Source organism: Oryctolagus cuniculus, chromosome 7 (genome assembly GCF_964237555.1).
Source record: "Oryctolagus cuniculus chromosome 7, mOryCun1.1, whole genome shotgun sequence".
Lineage (NCBI taxonomy): Eukaryota > Metazoa > Chordata > Mammalia > Lagomorpha > Leporidae > Oryctolagus > Oryctolagus cuniculus.
In genome coordinates, this window is record NC_091438.1 from 43,771,091 (window position 1) to 43,791,896 (window position 20,806).

General features: G+C 55.5%; 1 protein-coding gene across 7 annotated transcripts in view; it reads left to right on the plus strand.

The window, feature by feature from the left end:
• The window catches only part of KCNN3 (potassium calcium-activated channel subfamily N member 3), a 202,824-nt gene extending 182,817 nt beyond the window's left edge, over positions 1–20,007 (plus strand). For 6 of the 7 annotated variants that reach the window (XM_070077616.1, XM_070077614.1, XM_070077617.1 and 3 more), the window contains exons 5-8: positions 2,095–2,205; positions 11,677–11,804; positions 12,579–12,648; positions 19,684–20,007. In XM_070077616.1, coding sequence (XP_069933717.1) covers positions 2,095–2,205; positions 11,677–11,804; positions 12,579–12,648; positions 19,684–19,980 — 606 coding nt within the window. In that variant the 3' untranslated portion in view covers positions 19,981–20,007. Of the gene's footprint in view, positions 1–2,094; positions 2,206–11,676; positions 11,805–12,578; positions 12,649–12,864; positions 13,029–19,683 lie in introns of those variants that run through there. The other variant, XM_070077611.1, reaches the window with a different exon arrangement.
• The last annotated feature ends 799 nt before the right edge of the window (positions 20,008–20,806 follow it).

The following is a 20,806-nucleotide window of genomic DNA, read 5'->3' on the forward strand; positions in this document are numbered from 1 at the left end:
GAAAGACACTGACGAGTGTCACCTGGCTCCAGGCAGGCCGTTATCTTCATCGTTCCTTGGCTAAAATACTCTGATTAGAAGCCCCCTGTGGTCAGGTGGCCAGGCTGCAGTCCATGCCAAGAAACTCCACCTGTCCACTCAAGACGGTGGACCATTGCTCGTTTTATTGGTGTTCCCCTAGGTGGCATGGTGAGCAAGGAGACTCCCCACTTCAGGCTGGGTGCACCCCAGCTCTCAGGGAGGGCCTGCCTGGACCCAGGCAGCCGAGGGAGCCTGGGGAGGCCCTCTCGTCTGACATTCCATTTTTAACACAATGACAGATCCCTCTTTTTGGGCTTTCAGCCCCAAGTACTTCTGGAACGCCACATAAAGGCGAGGGCTGGTGCTGGGTCTGGAAGAGGGAAGGAGAGCACACATCTGCCCTCCAGGACGGCTGCTTTTAAGTTATTTTCTGCCTCTGGAGGCCTGGCCAAAGGGATTGCAGCCACAGACCAGGCTGTGCAAGGCCTGTATCCTTTGAAAATTGGGCACAGAGTCTCCTGTAAGCCACAGACGCCAAGAAAACAGCGACAGAAGAAAACGAGGTCAGAACGGGAAGGTTCACGCAGACACCGCTCTCCCCACCTTGTTGCTGTGTGGCCGACCCCAGCAACAAGGCTCCCTGGGTGGTTTAAAGGGGAAGGGAAAGCACCATCCACTTCAGCCAAAAACTTTCCGCTGCCCACGGGGAAGGAGAAAGAGAGAGAGACAGAGACCAGGCAGACGAGAACAGGAAGCTGGTCTCCCCGTGGAGGCTGCTCCCAGCGGTGGGAGATTAGGGTACTCCTGGAAAACATTCTCTTCCATTTCTTGTAAGTTTTGTGAGACCTGCTGAGCCCACATGTCACTGATCAATCCCGTCAATCCCAGGACCCCAGACTGCTACACTGGCTTCTCTGCGAACAGAAATTTCTGTTTGTATCTAGAGGAGGAGCTTGTCGGCTTTAGTGAGTGCATCTTCTCATGCCATGAGTGGCAGCCAGGGTGGTGCCCGGTCCAGCATGCAGGGTGAGGGCCGTGGTCTCTGAGGAGAGTCCTCTCTCTGCAGCCACAGGGCTGACTCCTCTCATCGGCCCCAGGCGAGTCAGGGAAGGCGGATTCTCCATTCTCTCTCTTACCCTAGTGCCGGAGAATATTCCAAACCCAGTGGCAGGATGCTGGAATGGCCACTTTCCTTTCCCCAATAGCCAAGTGTGCACCCCAAAGATTAGGAGGGGCTGAGGAAGTCCTGCCACTCTGTGACTCAAGCAGACCCTGGCTCTCTCCTCTCCACCCTGAACCCGCCCCCGTAGCCTGGAAGTGGTGCAGCAGGTGCTGGACAGGTTCTCTGAACATCCTGGTCTTGGGCAGAAGTGTTGTTCTCATCTTCCAGTTCTTTGCGTGACCCATAAACTTCCTGGTGAAAGCCAGAAAGCTCCAACTCCCTGTGCTGAGTCACAGCCTAGACTTCCAGGTAGAAGGGCCCAGCTGTGGAGCAAGCAGAGCACCGAGTGCACACGCTCACGCTAAGCAGGTTCCCACTGGGAAACCGTCTTTGGGGAAACCGGGTGGCGTCTTCATCCCATTATTCTCAGGAAAACTTGCAAATGTAGCAGGCATTGCATCCAGGCTCCAGTCTCTCGGGCCACAGGTCTGGAGCTGGGACAGGCATGGAGGAAGGTAGCCCCTCTATGCTGGCTCTTCTGTTATCTGCTGGGCTGCACAGCCTAGGAGGGGACCCGGTGGTTAGCCATTGGTTAACTCTCCAAAGCCTCAGCCTCATCCAGTATCCTGCCCCTTGAAGAAGCAGGTAGCACCATGAAGACTCTGTCCCTAAGAGGTCAACTGTGCAGCACAGCCAAGAGCACGGCAGACCCCCTTGCGGCTGGGGGCCAGGGCCCCGATGGGTTTTGACGGCCGTGTGGCTTGGTCTGGACCAGCCAGAAAGCTTGAGTTCCGACACCACTCCCAGGGAACCCCTCCAGTGGGCACAGGGCAAGTTAGGTCTTGAGCCTTGCCTCTTACTGATGTGCTGTCTCCCCTCTGGTCCTCTTGGTGTCCCCCCCTCCCCAACAGGGTGCGGGCTGCACTGCCCTCGTGGTGGCCGTGGTGGCCCGGAAGCTGGAACTCACCAAAGCAGAGAAGCACGTTCACAACTTCATGATGGACACCCAGCTCACCAAACGGGTAAGAGGCCGAATATCCGCGTCTCCCCGGGAGACTGGGGACCCGAGCAAAGGCCAAGCAGAAAGGAAGAAGCTCACTCGGCATGAGCACTGCAGGAGCCCTGACACAGTCCCTGATCATTAAATCCATCGCGTACAGTGGTAGAATCCATACCAGCTAAGTCCCCCGGCGTGAAGTGATGTTTTTGTTTATGCTCCAATATCTTCATGGTTCTCATTAGGAAAGCTGTAGAGGGTCTGGAAGCTATATTGGAAATGTATCTAAATTGAGTCCTTTAAAAAAAAAAATCGTTGGACACAATCATTCCAGTGGAGCTCACGTTCCTGGATAATGTCGTTCCTCAAAACGTCATCATCCAGTTTTCCCCTCTCGGCCTTGCTGGATAATGTCTCTCACTTGTACCCTTATGGGCAGGCATGGGGAGATCATTCAGCTGAGCAAAGTCTGACACCCGCCCTGAATTGTGGGGAAGAAAGGGCCATTGGGAAGAGAGGGGAATGAGCCTTCCAGGCAGGAGCTGTTTACTTAACGACAGCTTTAATGGAAAATCCTTTAGAACTGTAGTCTGAACGAAGGTCAGGCGTATGATTTTCCTGCAAGAATCTCTTTTGGAGACTGGAGAGAACAGGCCCCGGGCTGGGGTCTCAGCCCCCACGCTCACTGCCTCGCTTAGGACTGAAGTGGGTTCAGGGATCCGTGAGCCACCACATTTTGATCCGGGGTTTTGAAAGCTGGGGAAGATATTCGGTGATTAATGTTGCAGAGCAGTAAAAATGTGTTAGAAATAGACAAAGGCAGGAAGGGAGAACAAAGAGAGAGAGAGAGTGACAGAGAGAGCGGCACGCACGCTCTCAGGGGAAGGCAGTGGGGGAATGCAGTTGCCAAGGCCTCTTCAGCTTCTCAGCAGAATTATTTATGGTGTTTGATTGTTTGGTCTTTGATTACATTTATTGGATTCTTTAAAGAGCCTCCACAGATGTTGAAAGGAGCGGGTACAGGCAGCTATTCTTGTGCTGTTGACACGCGGACGGGCGGATGAGGCGCATGGTAGCCCTGAGCTATCAGCTGTACAAAAGAAAACATGTGTGAGGGCGTTTGGCCCAGCAGTGAAGACACCCTCGTCCCTCACTGGGGTGCCTGGGTTCGATTCCCGGCTGCGGCTCCTGACTCCAGCTTCCTGCCAAAACAGAGCCCAGGAGGCAACGGTGATGGCTCGAGGAATTGGTTTTCTTGCCTCCCCCTGGGAGACCTGGATTGAATTCTGAGCTGCAGGCTTCAGCCTTGGCCCAGGCCCAGCTGCTGCAGGCATTCGGGGAATGAACTAGCAGATGGGAGTTCTCTTGCTGTCTCGCTCTCTCTCTCTCTTAAATAAATAAATATTTAGAAAAAGGAAAGCATGCTGTGTAGCATCAAGATGGCAGAGTTGAAGGCGGTCTGAGTAGGAAGGCCTGCTGGGCCCCACCTGGAACCCTGCCCCCTGGCCCCTTTCAGTACCTTCTGATCCATGCACACGTGAAACCGGTATCAAGGAAATCACAGAAGTTTCGGAACAGATGCACGCAAATACACTCGCACGCATCACCCAGGACAATTTAGTGGGGTTCCACTGAGTTGAAAGTAGGTGCAGGCGAGAGGGGAGCATTTCCTTACCAGTCTCTGTTGATTCTGGTTTGCTTGTTTAAAACAAGAATATACTTGGTGTTCCATGTTATTCTTTCGTCCTCTCCATTTTTCACCCACTAAATCAGACACTAGGGGAAAATAAAGCCAAGAAAAGCCAGCTCCCTCATAAGCCAGGCAAATAAACAATTTTTCTGCAACATAATTGTAGGAGATGAGGTTGTAGTGGCTAATTTCAATCTTTCAAAAAATTATTTCTCCAAAATCCTCTTCAAGTCCACTTCCTTTGTGAAGAGAACTGAGAATCAAATCAACAAATATTTATTGCTCACCCGCGAGTACCAAGGCACCTTTTTAATCGAATAACGTCTCACTTTGCTGAGAACACTGAAATCTGTTGAAATGTCCCTTTAATACCCAATGTTTGCTCCCAGAGAAGCAAACACCACAAAAGTGGTGCTTACAGAGGGGCGATATTCCAAGCCAGCAGGACTGGCTTCTTTTACATAAGCTTCAGTGTAATGACGCTGTGTGCCACCCTGGCCAGCCCTGGCTTGAGCTCACTTTTACCAGCCCACTGACGAAGACCCCTTGATTTCCTCTTGAGGACCTTGGTCTACCCTTCCCCGTCCTCTCCAGTAGCTGTCGTGTGCAGCTGGAGTCGTATGTGGATCAAAGAGATGCCCAGCTCTGTCTGCTCACAGGCTCTCCGTGAATTCTCAGAGAGCTGCAAGCAGGAAGCAGGGGATAGCCACAGAATGGTGAGCCCCTTCAGAGCGGACAATTAGTGGATAAAAGATAAAAGCAATCTCCCACCAGAGCCTGCAACCTTCAAACGCCAAAGCAGAAAGGAATCAATGCCTGTTAATCATGACAATACTCAGGTGGCTCTAGCAATTACTAATCCTACCTGTCCTGCCAGGGAGGCCTCAGCCCAGCCTCTACTTACCATAAGAGAGCACTGTTTTTGTTTACTCGTGGGGAGGGGAGGTCTGACAGCACCAGGTAAGAACGTGGTTCTGCTTTTCCTGAATCCCAGGGCTTGTCTTTCGCTTGTATAACTTATCAACCCTGGTGGCACCGTCATCTCTGTATTTAATGCAATCAGATCTTCCCACGCTGACTTTGCAATGTCACTGCCGTGGTTATTCTATAATTGTAACTTATTGCTAACCTCTGGGCTCCCAGATGAAGTATCAGTAAACGACAAAGACTGTAAAAAGCAGCCTAGAGCCCACCCTTTCTGCCCCCCAGTGCTCCATGTCCCCGTGTGTCTGTTTCATAGAAGCAAACATGCCCACCGCGGAGGTCACTCCCGGGGGGCACCACGAAGGTAAGAGCAGGTCCTCGTTCTGACACTTAACCTCTGAGGACCGGCTGCCCTCAGAGAGGCATTTCAGAGGCATCATGGGCAGGAGGTCTGTGCACCTGGCCCAGGTCATCCCTCCTCCTCCTTGCTGCAAAGCTTCCTGGCCCTACTTTGTCCCAGTGACATCCCACAAAAATCACTGAGCGAGACCAAAGCCAAACTCATACCTGTTCTAAACGAGTCCCCTGCCCGGACTTCCCTGGTCTGCTGTGACGATGCCCTTGTTCCTGTCTCCCACACTAAAGACTGAGTGCTACCTCGGACCCGTCTGTGCCCTGGGACCTGAGCACTTGCCGGGCCGGACTGGAGCTTGCTGTGTCTGTCGGTGCACACCAGCCCCGGCGCGGCCTCTGCCCAGCCTTTTCGCAGCACAAGGGCTTGCTGCCTGCCCCTCGCTGGGGCCTCCTTTGCCCCTGTCATCCTGCACATGGTTTCCCTATGGACCTCAGATGTAGCCCTGAACAAGGCTCAAAAACCTTGATGCCACCCGCCTCAACCCTCAGTACCTATTCAACAGTGCTAAAAAAAAAATTAAAAATCTTCCTTTAAAGATTTATATATTTAGGCTGGCGCCGCGGTTCAATAGGCTAATCCTCCGCCTGCGGTGCCAGCACCCTGGGTTCTAGTCCCAGTTGGGGCGCCGGTTCTGTCCTGGTTGCTCCTCTTCCAGTCCAGCTCTCTGCTGTGGCAGGGAGTGTAGCGGAGGATAGCCCAGGTCCTTGGGCCCTGCACCCACATAGGAGACCAGGAGAAAGCACCTGGCTCCTGGCTTTGGATCAGCACAGCGCGCCGGCTGCAATGTGCCGGCCATAGCAGCCACTTGCGGGGGTGAACCAACGGAAGGAAAACCTTTCTCGCTCTCTCTCTCTCTCTCTCTCTCGCTGTCTAACTCTGCCTGTCCAAAAAAAAATTTATATATTTATTTGAAAGGCAAAAGGACATAAAGACAATAATCCATCCACTGATTCACTCCCCAGATGGCTGCAACAGCCAGGCCTGGGCCAGACCAAAGCCAAGAGCCAGGAACTCAATCCAGGTCTCCCATGTGGGTACAAGGGCCCAAGTACTTGAGCCATCATCTGCTGCTTTCCCAGACACATTAGCAGGGAGCTGGATCAGAAGTGCGAAGTATCTGGGACTTGAACTTGTACTCTGATGTGGGAAGGCAGTGCCATAAGTGACAGCTTAACTCACCAGATCACAACACTGCACCCCAAATTTTTCTTTAATCATGAACATATGTCAAAGTTTTATCATACTAGGAAAAAAAAAACTTTTCTGCATGTTGATTCAAAGGTTACTCTTAGGAGAGGCATTTTGGCCGGCGCCATGGCTCAACAGGCTAATCCTCCTCCTTGCGGCGCCGGCACACTGGGTTCTAGTCCCGGTTGGGGCACCGGATTCTTTCCCGGTTGCCCCTCTTCCAGGCCAGCTCTCTGCTGTGGCCAGGGAGTGCAGTGGAGGATGGCCCAAGTACTTGGGCCCTGCACCCCATGGGAGATCAGGAAAAGCACCTGGCTCCTGGCTTCGGATCAGCGCGATGCACTGGCCGCGGCAGCCATTGGAGGGTGAACCAACGGCAAAAGGAAGACCTTTCTCTCTCTCTCTCTCACTATCCACTCTGCCTGTCAAAAAAATAAAAGGAGAGGCATTTTGTGGGCAAAACAGCAGTGGCCGTTGCTGTGGCAGAGATGAAGAGTGAGGCCAGCATGCACTCGCCGGCGACCCACAGCTGGCTGGCCACCAGTAGATTCCCAGAACATGTCTTTATCTCTTTAACATTTATCAGATAATCAATTAAGTGGTTAAAATCAGAAATGCTAATTCTCCCTGAGAGAGGACTGTAAATTCTATCAGCCGCCAGGGTTCCGTCCCAGACGGATTGGGCGCAGTCTTCCTTTAAACACCGTCACGGAACACCGTGCAATGGAGCTGGAAGGACACTTAGGGCTGAGCCAGTCCAGCCCAGACGACAACGCTGAGACCCGAGAGGGCCCAGGATGAGCCCGGCTGGGTGTGTCAGGGCAGATCCCACCCAGGAGCCCGTCTGTCCCCAGGCTAGCAGGCAGCTTCTCTAGCCTTACGGGGAGGGGGCTTACCTGGGCAGTCAGTTCCTTGGAACTATCCCTGTGGCTGCGGTCCCAGCCTGCAGCGAGAAGAGCCAGAGCATCCCCGGAACGGATTATAGAGCGACCTGCCGCTCGCTACCACACTGGGAACCACAGAAACACCTCTGGCCTCGCCACAGTTCCTTGCCCGACACAGGGCAGAGTCCCCAGTTCCCAGCGCAGAGGCGGCTCCTGGTGAGGCAGAAGTGTGGGATGCAATGGGGAAGTAGGAGAGGTGGGGTAAGCAGGGTATGAAAGAAGACGACCATGGGAAGCCGCAGGAACTCTGCACTGGCAGATGGGGAGGCAGCCAAGCCCCCTCCCCAGTCCTGTGTGCAGAGTGCACCGTGGGCGTCTGAAGACAGGGCTGGCCGGCTGGCTCTGCGATTGCCATGTTTACCATCGCTCAGGCTGTCCCGGTTCAACTGTGTAACTGCTTGGAGTGGTCCAGCCCTGATTGGGCCCCCTTCTCCCCCAGGCAACCCCCAGGCAGGGCACTCCTTCCTGGGCACAGCTCCAGTGGTTTCTTCCTGGGGGTCTGCCAGCGGGGCTTCTGGAATTACTCTCCAAGGCGCCCCGAGGCTGCTGGACACGTGGGGGTACCCCGGAAGGCAGCTCCTTCCACCCCTCTCCAGCTTCCTCCTGCAACTCACAGGGCCCCTGTCATACTGAGTGGCAGAGAGGTGGCCAGAGCCTGCCACTGGCCTGGGACACTGGGCCAAGAGCTCAGGGAACAGACGTGTGTTCTGCTGTTTCCTCTTGTTGAGGGGGGAGAAAGAAGCTGACATGTCCTGGGGGCAGGGGATGGAGGTGCAGGGCACCCAGGCTCCCTGCTGCTGCTGGGAGTGTGTTCTCATTTACCAGCCCAACAACTCCGCAGCACATGTGCACTCTCTAGCCCTGCGCCTGCCTTCATGTTCCTTTGAAGCACTGATGGCCTGGTACAGTGTTGCAACCTGCATCCCATGTGCACCACCCCCACCCCCAGCCCAAGACCATAAACTTCCTGTGGGCAGGAATGCCAGGGGCTTGTCCATCAGAGCATGTTCACTGTTGGCAACAGTGTCTGATGCTTTCCATGAACTCCTGAGCAAAGTGAGCCTCGGTTCCGTGATGGGTGCCGGGTGGAGCCCAGGATCCCACCGACTTGTCAGGGTTTTCTGGGGGTTAATGAAACAACGGAGACCCAAGTGTCCCGCCCAGGGCCTGCCACAGAGTGAACATCCAGTAGCTCTCCACCACCACTGTGCTTTGCAAGATCCTGCCCAGGCCTGGGGGTCTCCCGGCCGTCCCCAAAGGTCGTGGGCCACAGAGCCCAGGCTCTGGCCCCCATCAGAGTGGAAACATCCGTTTTGGGGGGGAGGGAGTTAATGGACCCCCCAGGAAGCAATCAGATCAAGAGCTTATGGGGGTCTGAGGGAGGGGGAGGCAGTTGGCCTCCCGCACACAAATGACCCTGAAGCCTTCTGAACCTGTCCTGTCCGCGCCAGCCTTGCCAGTGTGCTGCCCCCATCCCGAGCCCCGCCCCTCCCACTCCCGCACCCTGGGAGCCTCTTTCCGGCCTGGTGTCCCCTGCCCACCTGGAAAGCTCCCAGGAAGGGTGCACGGGGCCGTGCAGGGGCCCCACACATGCCAGGAGGGACGCGTGACCTCGTGTGCGCCCCACTCCGGTGATGCTCAGAGCAATGAGCCAGGTGAATTGGCGGGAGACCCAGGACACAACAGCCTTGTCCACCGGAGAAGGCGCCGTGCAGTTAAAAGCCTATTTCTTTTTCTCTTGCAGATATTGATCCACTTAGCTTTGTGCCAGGCCATTTGCTGGCAATTAATTTCGGGGTCAGCACAGGGCTTGCATTTAACTTCACTTTCCAGATACACAGGGGCCTCCTGTTCAAACCTGTAGCGATGACGCGACGGCCTCTCCCAGCTGCCCGCGCCGCGCCGTGGCTTCTGCGCGTTCCCTTTGGGCTGGAGTTAAGTGCGAGAGCTGGACTCTGTGTTCTGTCACGTGGCTAAGTGAGGGCCGTGATGACTAAGGAAATAAATTCTGAGCTCCTTTCCAATTCCTGGATCCTGGAAAACAGGAAGTCATTTTGTCTGTGTGAGATGAAATGTCATCAGGTCTTCCTTCAGACCCTGGGAAAACCTTATGTGCTGCGGGGCCCTGGCTCTTGTTTTGACTTTGCCATTAGCTAGCTGTGTGATTCTGGCCTCGCAGCCCAGCTCTGAAACCCTTGTCTCCTGATTCCAAAGGCGGTGGGGGGAGGTGGCTGTGGGCTAGATGACAGCCAGTATCTGTGCAGTGCTCTACAATTTGTATAGCACTCCAATCCATGTTGACTCAGCTTGCCCGACTTGGGCTGTGCCTCAGTTGCTTCATCTGTGAAATGGGAACAATAGTGGCAGCTGCCCCATAGGGTTGCCCTGAGGAATGGATGAGTGACTTGATACAGAGGAAGTATTCAGATCTCTTGCCTGGCCCCTGGCAAATGCTGGCCATTACCCTCAGCTCTGTCTGCTGCACCAACGTGGCCTAGTCTGGGCCCCACCACAACCCTTAGGGTAGGGCCTGCTTTTTCCCACACTCTAGACAATGAAGCATTCGCTCTGAAAATGCCAACTACCTCACAGAACAGAGTCACCCCAAGGCTTCCCAGCCTCACGTGTGTGCTCCACACCAACACCACGGCCACGGTCCCGGGCCTGTCCGCTGTGATGCCGCGTGGCTCTCTCAGCATCCGGGGAGGAGGCCTGTGGAGCCCGACCTTTGCCGAGCGTGGAAGCTGGGCCGGGGTGTCTCCTGCTGGCTCTCTGGGAGGAGCTCTGGGAGGTTGAAGAAGCCCCGTGGCAGCGTGGCCCTCTCGGTGGTACGGCTTCCACGGGGACAGAGGCTTCCCTTCAGGGCCACCTCCCTCGCCAGGGGGCCGCTGCACACTGCGGCCCGGGTTCCCCCATGGCCCACCCTCCCCGTGCCTGCCGCTGCCTGCTCGCCGCACGCCCACTGTTTCAGTGTCTGCTCACGGCCACCTGCTTCCTTTCAGGCAGCAAAGTCCCAGGGGTGGGCAATTAAGCCCTTTAGAAGCATGTTCACAGTGGGTTTTTACTGAACAAAAAAGCAATATTTATGTCACTTAGACATTTCTGAGAAGACTTAGCTGTTCTTTTAAAAACATCACTTCAGCGCCAATGAAAAATATAATCCAGCCTCAGTAATAAATTTTTTAAAACATACACACACACACATACACACACAAGTTATCAGCCTAGGCCTTCCCACACGTCTCAGCGTTTTAACAACGTCCCATCTGTCGGTGTCAGTCTGAGGAAGCGGGTCTGGACTCTGCAGTGTGACTAAAACCCTTTCTGGCGAGTCAGCTGAGTTCCGCTGGCCTGGCCGCCGCACCTCCGGGCCCAGGCGCGGGGACCTGCGCCAGCGTGCGCGGCTGCCGGCGGTGGGGCTGGGGCATCACAGATCTGTTGAGCTTGTGCTGCATAAGGAATGTTTTCGCTCGCTCGCCTTGCTAATTGCTGAAGATGTCTGTGTTTGGCTTCAAACTTTGTCCCCTGCCATCTGGAAGCCACTGATGTGTCTCCGCTCCGCCGTGAGCCGGGGGACGGCGGTGGTTTCCATGTCAACAGGTGACAGCAGGGTCTGTGGAAGCGAGTGCCGAGTGCGTGCGGTGCGCAGCCGAGGAGCCAGCCTTGGGAGACAGGCAGCTCTGGTTCCACACCTAACACTCTTCGCCGCTTGTCAGACAGGGCTTCAGAACGCGTTCGGTTTGATGCCAATTCCATTTACATGCGAAACTGCAGCGTGAATGTTTTTGGCTGTTCGGGGAAGGAAGCAGCAGACTCGCAGCTCCCCAGAGTTCCAGTTGGTGGGAAAGACATTTCTTGCAAGAAAGCCTTTTAAAATCTTCCACTGGTAGGAAATCTGTTCCCGCTCTCCATCCAAGAAAGGTACCCTGGGCGCTGACTGGGGGTCTCAGGGAATGCAGGGAGCTGTGGATCTGACTGGGCAGCGGTGGCTTCTACTTACCTACCCAGAAGGTAGCCGGGGCTCCAGGGCTCGCTAATGCCACCTGTCTAAATATATCACTGGCAACGGCAGCTGGGAGGCGGTGCTGAAATCATTAAGGAAGGGGAATAGATGCACGCCTGCTCTCCACGCTCTGCTCTGCTGGGGCCAGGAGAGGATTAATAAGAGATGTATTTTCATCACCTTTTCTAGGACTTCCATGATTTTGATGAAAAAGGAGAACGCCACAGCAGCGTTGCCTTACGCGCTAGCTGCAGCAGCAGGCATGAAAAGCCTGTTCCGGGAACCCAAGACAATTAACCTGATAGCAGGCTGCGTTATTTACTGTTCCGTAGATCAAGAACGCTGCAGCCAACGTCCTGCGGGAAACGTGGCTCATCTATAAACACACGAAGCTGCTGAAGAAGATTGACCACGCCAAGGTCAGGAAGCACCAGAGGAAGTTCCTCCAGGCTATCCACCAGTGAGTATGCCAGGGCCACGGCCAACCTAGGGGCACCCCTGCGGCTGCAGGAGAGATGTAGAGAGCCTTTGAGCTTCTGCACAGACATACACAGACACATGCGTGCAGACACATATGCACACACTCGCACATGTGTACTCAGACATGTGTGCACGTACACATAGACACATGCACACAGACACGTGTGCACATGTGCACAGACACATGCGTGTATGCACTGCACAGGACAGGCATGTACACATGCAGACATGTGTGCACACAGAGACACATGTGCAATGCATGCATAAGCACACATGCACACAGACACAAAGGCATACAGACACATATGCACATACACACAGACACACAGACCCACATGCATGCACCAGGCATGGCAATACCAATCAAAATCATCTGACATTTTCTCTGGGAGAGGAAACACTTCTCAGTGTAATGGAGAAGCACAGGATGAAAACACTGGTTTTGACTTGGGGGTCTGGGAGACCCTTTTCCGGGCTGCAAGCAGAGCATCCAATATGGGAGGCACAGCCTGGGCAAAGGCCGGGAAGGCAGGCGGTGACCTGAGAAAGGCAAGGAAATGAAAGTGATGCGAGCAGGCATACGTGGCGACAAGCGCTGGCTTGCCCGGGGACCTTGGCTCTGTCAGTTTCCTGTGTTCAAGTTCCCAATGCCAGGTTTCACCATCGAGTGATTGATGGGGCTGTAGAATTGGCTGGTGGGGCTGAACCTTAGCACGGACTCACAGGGTGTGGCTGTCACAACTCTTCCCTGCAGACTGAGGAGCGTCAAGATGGAGCAGAGGAAGCTGAGTGACCAAGCCAACACCCTCGTAGACCTTTCCAAGGTGAGTGGTAGGACTGGCAGACTCCCTAAAGAGTTCTCCGACGCTGGCATCTGGACTTCTCAGGTGCCAGGAAAGCAAACAGCGATTCCTCCTTGGTTAAAAGTAATCCACAGGGGGCCAGCATTGTGGTGCAGCGGGGCAAGCCACCAGTTATGGTGCTGGCATCCCATTCTGGAGAGCTGAGTTCAAGTCCTGCCCGTTCCACTTCCATCCAAGCTTCCCGCTAGGAGACCAAGATGGAGATCCTGGCTCCCGGTTTCAGCCTGGCCCAGAACTCGCTGTTGAGGCTGTTTGGAAAGTGAACCAGCGGGTGGATCGCTCTGTCTCTCCCTCTTTCTCTGTCACTCTGCTTTTCAAATAAATGAATCTTTAAATAACAATCTGAGAGACAGACATTCGGTGCGGCAAGTAAACTGCCCCTTGGGACACCCACATCCCCAGGAGAGCGCCTGGGTCCGAGGCCCAGCTCTGCTTCTGACCCAGTTCCCTGCTACTGCGCACTCTGGGAGGCAGCAGGTGATCGATCAAGTGCTTGGGTCCCTGTCACCCACCCGGGAGACCCGGACAGAGCTCCCGGCTCCCAGCTTCCGTCTGTCCAGCTGCTGCAGGCATGTGGGGAGTGAACCAGCAAATGGAAGACTTCTCTCTGTCCATCTGCCTTTCAAATAAATTGTTAAGAGTGTCGCTCTAGGTTCAGATGTGTTACATCTGCAGCCTACCAGTGGACCTTCTTGTGTTGTAACACCTGGCATTTGCTTCTCACGTGAACCAGCTCAGGTTGCTCTTTGCTGGGATGAGGTAGCCGGCCTGCTCATTCTTCTGAGGATCTTCTTTCACTGGCTCTGCCTTGAGGGCTCCTCAGGGTGAGCAGGAGCTTGCTCAGGGGCGGGGCATGTTGACGAGCACCGGTCCTGAGGGGGTCACGTCCCGCTGGGCGGGCGCCGAGGTCCGCCTCCCAACCTTGCGCTTTGCCAGTGTCATTGGGAATCCACTGCCCTGCATCCTCACAACCAAGTTCTTCCGGGCCCAGATATGCGACGGTGGTGGGGGCGCCTTGCTTTACTTCCTGGGGGGGGGGGGGCAGCCTGTGATGAGCTCGAGGACGCTGGAAAAGAGAGCCCTCCCTTGGGAGCCTGGGCCACCCCATGTTTGTGGCACCGAACCCCAGTAAGCACCATCTAGAAGTCGCTTCTCTTGTGAGCCCCGCAGCAGAAGGACCTGAAGTCTGCACTGCCCGCGGAGCCCAGGGGTGGCGCCACTGCAGAACGGGCCTCCCCCTCCGTGGCGCCTTCTCCCCGCTGCCTCTAGATAGAAATTGTGAGGCCAGGGTGGATCCCCGGGGCTGGGCTGGCAGAACACCCTGGCAGTGAGCAAATCCACTCTCTCTGAAGAGAGGGAGCAATCAGAGATGCCTGGGTGGGGGCCATGTGCGAGTGGTGCATTCAGGAGGGGGATGGAGCCCAGGAAAGGGCCTCGTGATCCTGTGAGCACCGCAGCCGGGCAGCAAGGGGCCTGGCACGCGGGGAGAAGGCTGGGGGCGCGGCGGGATGCTCAGGTGGAGCGCCGGATTCCTGAGAGCTGGGGTGGGGAGGCGGGCAGGACTCGCTGCTGCAGGGAGGCCTGGGGTGGGGGTTCCAATCATCTCATCTCTTCAGAAGAGAATGCACTGTGCCTGGGTTTGAAAACTGAGGAATTCATCCTAAGGGTATGAGGGGGCCTCTCTCTAGGCAGGACCTCAAAGCAGCCCCCCTCAAAGTGGGGCTCCAGGAGAGGACTGGCCAGCACCGGCCTGGGGCGCAGCCTCCCCTGCCTCGCCCCCTCCTGTCCACGTGCCTGCTTCACCTCCCTCCCCGCGGCCCTCTGTGCCACCTCTCTCCAGCGCAGAGAGGTGTATTATATTTTAGCCACAGGTAAAGACTTCTGTTTCTCTTCATTTGAAAGTCAGAGACAGAGAAAGAGAGAGCTCCCATCTGCTGATTCACTGCCCAATTGCCCACAACAGCCAGGGCTGGGCCAGGCTGAAGTGAGGAGCTGAGGACTCCATCCAGGCCTCCTATGTGGACGCAGGGACCCAGCCACTTGAGCCATCGCCGCTGCCTCTCAGGCGTGTGTCAGCAGGAGGCTGGAAGTGGGAGCACAATGGGACTTGGACGCACATCCTCTGATGCGGGGTGTGGGCGTCCCAAGCACCACCTTACCTGCCACGCCAGAGCCTGCCCCTGGTCTTAATAGTAAAGCCTCAGAAGAGATGAGATGATTGGCCAGTATGGGACATGTGCCCACCCCTGGGCCAATCAGCTGTGACTGTGAAGGTTATATAGGACAAGAATGTCTGGGGGCCCATCCTGTGAGCTTTAGGAATGGCCCAATGCAAAGCCTTAAAGGTGTTCCTTCTTTTTCTTTTTTGAAAGATTTATAAAGGCAGTTACAGAGAGAGAGAAGGAGGGCAGGGGGAGAGAGAGATCTTCCAACTGCTGATTCACTCCCCAAATGGCTGCAATGGCTGGGGCAGGCCAAAGCCAGGAGCCTGGAACTCCATCCGGGTTTCCCACATAGACAGCATGGCCAAAGCATTCAGGCATTCAGACCATCTTCTGCTGCTTTCCCAGGCACACCAGCAAGGAGCTGGATGGGAAGTGGAGCATGTGGGACTCGAACCAGCACTCACAGGGATGCTGGCATCAGAGGCAGTGGCTTAAGTGGCTGCACTACAGCGCCGGCCCCAAGTGCTCCTTCCAAGAGCAGCAGTGAGTGCTGTGCCACCTCTGTCACACGGGAATTCTGGGCATGGCCAGCTTTTGTGCGGGCTGCCTTTCTGAAGTGCTCCCCCCAGGCCTTTCAGAGAGAGGGGACCCCGCAGAGCAGGGAGGGCGTGTGAAGCAAACCCTCAGACAGCAGGAGAGGTGCTCTCGCCACCTGGGGAGCCGTTAGCTGCCCAGGAGGAGTGTGCAGGAAAGGGTTAAGAGAAGATCCTGCAGAGCATTGTTGGGGGGACAGGCTTGGAGGGCTGGAGAGGAGGTGAGCCCTGTCCTTCCCAGGAGACTGGCCCAAGGCCCAGGCAGCAGCCTAGCACATTTCACATTGGCCCCTCCCACCTGCCCCCCCCACCCCGTCACCAGGCAACAGAGCAAGGGCAATCACACTGCCTGCTCCCTGCTCCTTCTCTGTACTTCCACTTCACCCCCTCCCCACCCCAATCCTTTGGTCCCCCCTAGATTAGGAATCTGGGGCGTGGCCTCCGCATAGTCGTTCCATTCTGAATCACTACCTAGGAGCGTGATGGAGCCTGGAGGGGCTGGCCTGCATCCGGTTGTTTCCATCCCTCCATCCCGACGTGAAAAATAATCGCTTCCATCCCAGGCTCCTGTGCTGAAATCAGAGGACGCTTTGTCAACTACAAAGGTTTTACAAATGGCAGTTCTGACTGGGAACGTCAGATGGGATGAGTGATCTTCCCAAGGCCGGGCAGCTGGCACACACACCAGTGCTGGGGCCTGCCCTCCGAGCCCGACCTCGCCAGGGCAGCCCCGTGATCACACATGGGTGCACCTCCCGGAGGGCCGGTGCCCGTTCGCTAGTGAAGAAGTCCCCCCATCCTCCAGGGCGTCCTCAGGAAGTGTCCAGCCTTGGCACTGACGGAGCTCATGGGACAGGCGCTGTCCTCCTACCACCCCTTGTGCTGGCCCAGTGAATTCCCCATGGGGCATGTGGTCAGCTGGCAACGTGTGGTGTGTTCAGACCCCTCCCCGCCTCTGGCTTCGTGTATTTTGCCACCTTCTTTTCCGCCTGTGTTTTTCTCTTGCTGTATTTCTGGCTGCCTTTGGCCCCTGGGAACACCGACAGTTCTCACACCTTCCTGGAGTAACTTGAAATTTCAGGGAGAATAGGAGCGGGAGTCCCTGGCAGCTCACCAGCAGCCCTAAGAGCCGCAGCGCTCTGGCTTGGGGGGACGGGCAGGGGCTCTGATCAAGCTGCACCAGCCTGGGGCCCTGGGGCTGCCTCCACGGAGCCTGTGTGTGGCTCGCTGCTGGGTCTGTGTCCACAGCCTGGGTGGCCCTGCTGAGTTTGCTAGGAGAGATGACTGCCATGTGGACCAGGATGTGCACACCCACTCAGAGGCTGTGGGGTGTCTGGGGCACGAGCCCTGGCATACTGCTGAGAGCAGGAGGGCTCCTGGGGCAGCAGGGGGCAGAATCGGTCAGAAGACCCTTTGGCTTCAGCTGTGATCCAGTCCACAAGGGCCTTGGCCGGACAGCAGGGTCTTCCCGGGGTGCCCTGTATCAGGCAGCATGGCTGTGGCCATGGCCTTGCCCTTGCGCCTTGCGCCTTGCCCAGGGAGGAGAGGGCCATCCCTTGGCGAGGCAGCTCCTTTTGGCTGAGGATTGCGCCCAAGAAGTCAATTATATTTTACGTTCTGGCTGCTGAGTTGAAGCCAGGGGGTGGGGAGGGCCAGTAACTCATAAGTGTGTGTGGCTATGATTAACTCCAATTTTATAAGGAGGCCAAGGTTGAGAAAGGTTAAGTGGCCTGACAGAGGGCACATGGTTAGTGAGCTGCAGACTTGCACTTGAACCCGGCCTGCTAATTATGAGTCTGCTGCATTGTCCGCTCCCCGCCGGTGTCTGCTGTTGACTCGTTAGGTGCCAGCAGCCCGTGTGCGATAAGAGCACGGGGACAGGTTGGAGCATCTCTGAAGGCAAAGGAGCTGCTCCTTCTCCTTTACACTATACTTTCTCTTTTTTATTTTATTTTTTTTTAAAGATTGCATTTATTTATGTGAGAGGTAGAGTTATAGACAGAAAGGTGTCTTCCATCCGATGGTTCACTCCCCAAATGGCCGCAATGGCCAGAGCTGTGCCGATCCGAAGCCAGGAGCCAGGAGCTTCTTCCGGGTCTCTGATGTGGGTGCAGGGGCCCAAGCACTTGGGCCATCTTCCACTGCTTTCCTAGGCCATATCAGAGAGCTGGATTGGAAGAGGAGTAGCTGGGACTAGAACCAGCGCCCATATGGGATGCCGGTGCCACAGGCGGAGGATTAACCTACTGCGCCCCTCTTTTTTTAAATTAAAAGATTTTTAACTTTAATTGTACATATGAGGGTACTTCAAAAAGTTTATGGAAAATTGGATTAAGGGGCCGGCGCCGTGGCTCACTTGGTTGGTCCTCCACCTGCGGCGCCGGCAACCCATATGAGCACCAGATTCTGGTCCCAGTTGCTCCTCTTCCAGGCCAGCTCTCTGCTGTGGCCCAGGAGTGCAGTGGAGGATGGCCCAAGTGCTTGGGCTTCTGCACTCAAGTGGGGAGACCAGGAGGAAGTGCCTGGTTCCTGGCTTTGGATCGGCACAGTGCCTGCCATGGCAGCCATTTGGGAGATGAATCAATGGAAGGAGACCTTTCTCTCTCTCTCTGTAACTCTTCCTGTCCAAAAACAAAAACAAAACAAAACAAAACAAAAAAAAAAGAGAGAGAGAGAAAGAAAAAAAGAAAATTTGGATTAAAAGATCAATTTATTTTGGTGCAAAAAATTTTGAAATCCATGCATTTTTTTTTTCAATGTTTTCCATAAACTGTTTGAAGACACCTTGTACCTGCAGGGAATTGTGTGATGTTTTAATAACTGATCAATCAGGGTAACCAGCATTGCCATCTTATTATCATTTCTTATATTTAAATTTTTGTTTATTTGATCTATTTAAAAGGCAGAAAGACACAGAGTGAGGGAGAGGGAGGGGGGAGGAGGGAGAGGGAGGGGGGAGGGAGAGGGAGAGGGGGAGAGAGAAAGGGAGAGCGAGCTGTCATCTACTGGTTCACTCCCCAAATGAAGCCAGAAGCTGGGAACTCAGTGCAGGTTCTCTACGTGAGTGGCAGGGAGCCAACCACTGGAGCCATCACCCGCAGCCTCCCAGGGTGGTCATCAGCAGGAAGCTGGATCTGAAGCAGAGCCAGGACTCGAACCCACGCCCTCTGAGAGCTCTAGAAGCCTCTCCACTGCTGCACCCAACACCTCCCCTCCTGTATCTCATGTTGGAGAGCCCTCCTGGTTCTCCCCAAATATGCAGGAGGTTGTTGAGAACTGCAGCCTCCCTGTCGCTCCCCGTCTTCGTGGAGGAACGACACTAAACCCTGCCTAGGCTTCATATCCGAGTCACAGCACCATTATGTCGCTCCCCGTCTTCGTGGAGGAACGACACAGGACCCTGCGCTGTTCTTTTGTCTGCTCGGCCCTCCCCGGGTTTGCTGCTGGTTCTTCCCGGGTTGGCTACCGTCCCTTCCACCTCCATGGAAGGGCGGTTCCCCCTGCCACTTTCCCCACTTCCGCGGGGGAGCGGCACACCGCCGGCCAGCTCTCTTGGGGGCTGCACAGGTGTTCCTTCAGATAGATGTTCCTGGTGCATGTTGTCTCTCTCCTCCTTTATAGTCCTCTTCCACCAATCCCAACTCTGCTACCCACACGCCAAGTACGCTGCTCTCCTCCAATCAGGAGCAGGTCCCACAGTTTATTGGTTGAACTGGAGGCAGCTGTGTAGAAGCTGTTTCCTCCTCTCCCAGCGCCATATTGTGGGAGAGCAGATGCATAGAATAAGTCTTAATTCCAGTAACTTAGTCTAGTCCGAGTTGCTCCCCACACCTCGCCTCACCCCGGGGTGGCTGAAGCACCTTCCCGCCGGCTACCTGGGGGAATGAATGCCTCTTTTCAGCCCCCTCTCTCTTTGCCCTGCTCGTCTCAGCCCCTCACCATTCTACTCTTTGTGCTTTTAGATCAACCATTGAGCTCCCACAAACGACAGAGAACACGCAGTCCATACAGGATTTCTAATAACACTGTGTAATTAGGACACATTGTTTTTTATAATAAGAAAGAAAAAAATGTGCCCCTTCAGCCGCCCCATCTCCCAGAAAGGACGTTGGTCCCTCCTTCCCCGGCCAGATCAGACAAGGCAGGTGCGGACGTCACTCCCCCGTGACGCAGGGCGCGCTCAGCTTTCCCGCGCTGACCTGTCGTCTTGTCCCTCCGTCCTGTGTCCCCGCACACAGATGCAGAATGTCATGTACGACCTGATCACGGAACTCAGTGATCGCAGCGAGGACCTGGAGAAGCAGATCGGCAGCCTGGAGTCCAAGCTGGAGCACCTGACGGCCAGCTTCCACTCCCTGCCCCTGCTCATCGCCGACGCCCTGCGCCAGCAGCAGCAGCAGCTGCTGTCTGCCGTCCTGGAGGCCCGGGGCGTCAGCGTGGCGGTGGGCACCACTCACGCCCCACTCTCCGAAAGCCCTATTGGGGTCAGCTCCACCTCCTTCCCGACCCCGTACACAAGCTCAAGCAGTTGCTAAATAAAACTCCCCACTCCAGAAGCGTTACCCGTAGGTCTTAAGATGCAAATCGACCGTCTCCTGGCCGCTTCGCCACCGAGGAACGTTGAGACCTGGCAACGGAAGCAAGCGAGGCCCAGCTGACTGACGGACTCGTGTTCATCCAGCGTGCTTGGTTCGACTTGCCTTGAAACCGGAAACCGAATCTCTGTCTAGGTGCCTCTACTTGGGAGCGGGAAGACGGCAGGAAGCGCCGCCTCTGGCAGGGCCCTTGCTGCAGAGTTGGTGGAGAACAGAAACCCACGCTCAATCTCAGGTCTTCACGCGGGGGTGGGGGAGGCTGGGCGCACTGCAGGAGCCAGCCGCGGAGCCAGCCGGGGAGAGGGGTGGTGTCAGGCTTGGGGAGGGGCTGCTTGCCAAGGAGCCTGTTTCCTTTGGTCTGAGGAAGCCTTGGAGTGGGGAGGGGACAAGAGTAACAGAACTGCCCACAATTTGCCAAACCAGACACACCCAGTTTAGATGAGGGGTGGGGGAGACGCAACTCAAAGCCAGATATCCCATCCAATCTTCCTTAACACCCGTATCTACCCGTGTGTGTGCAATGGGCACGCACACACACACACACCCCACACTCAGTCCAGCTCCTTTCTAGTTTGAGCTTAGCCCACATCATAAAAAGGGGAAAAGGGGACCTGGTACCTTATCCTGCACACAGTAGGTGCTCGGTAAACGTGCGTCTAGGTGGTTTGATGCTGACGTGGGGGTGCTTGCGGTGCAGGTAGTCGGCTAGTGTCGGCCACTTTCTGAGCTGCACCCAAGAGGTGAGTCCCTTCCAAAGCAGTGTGGG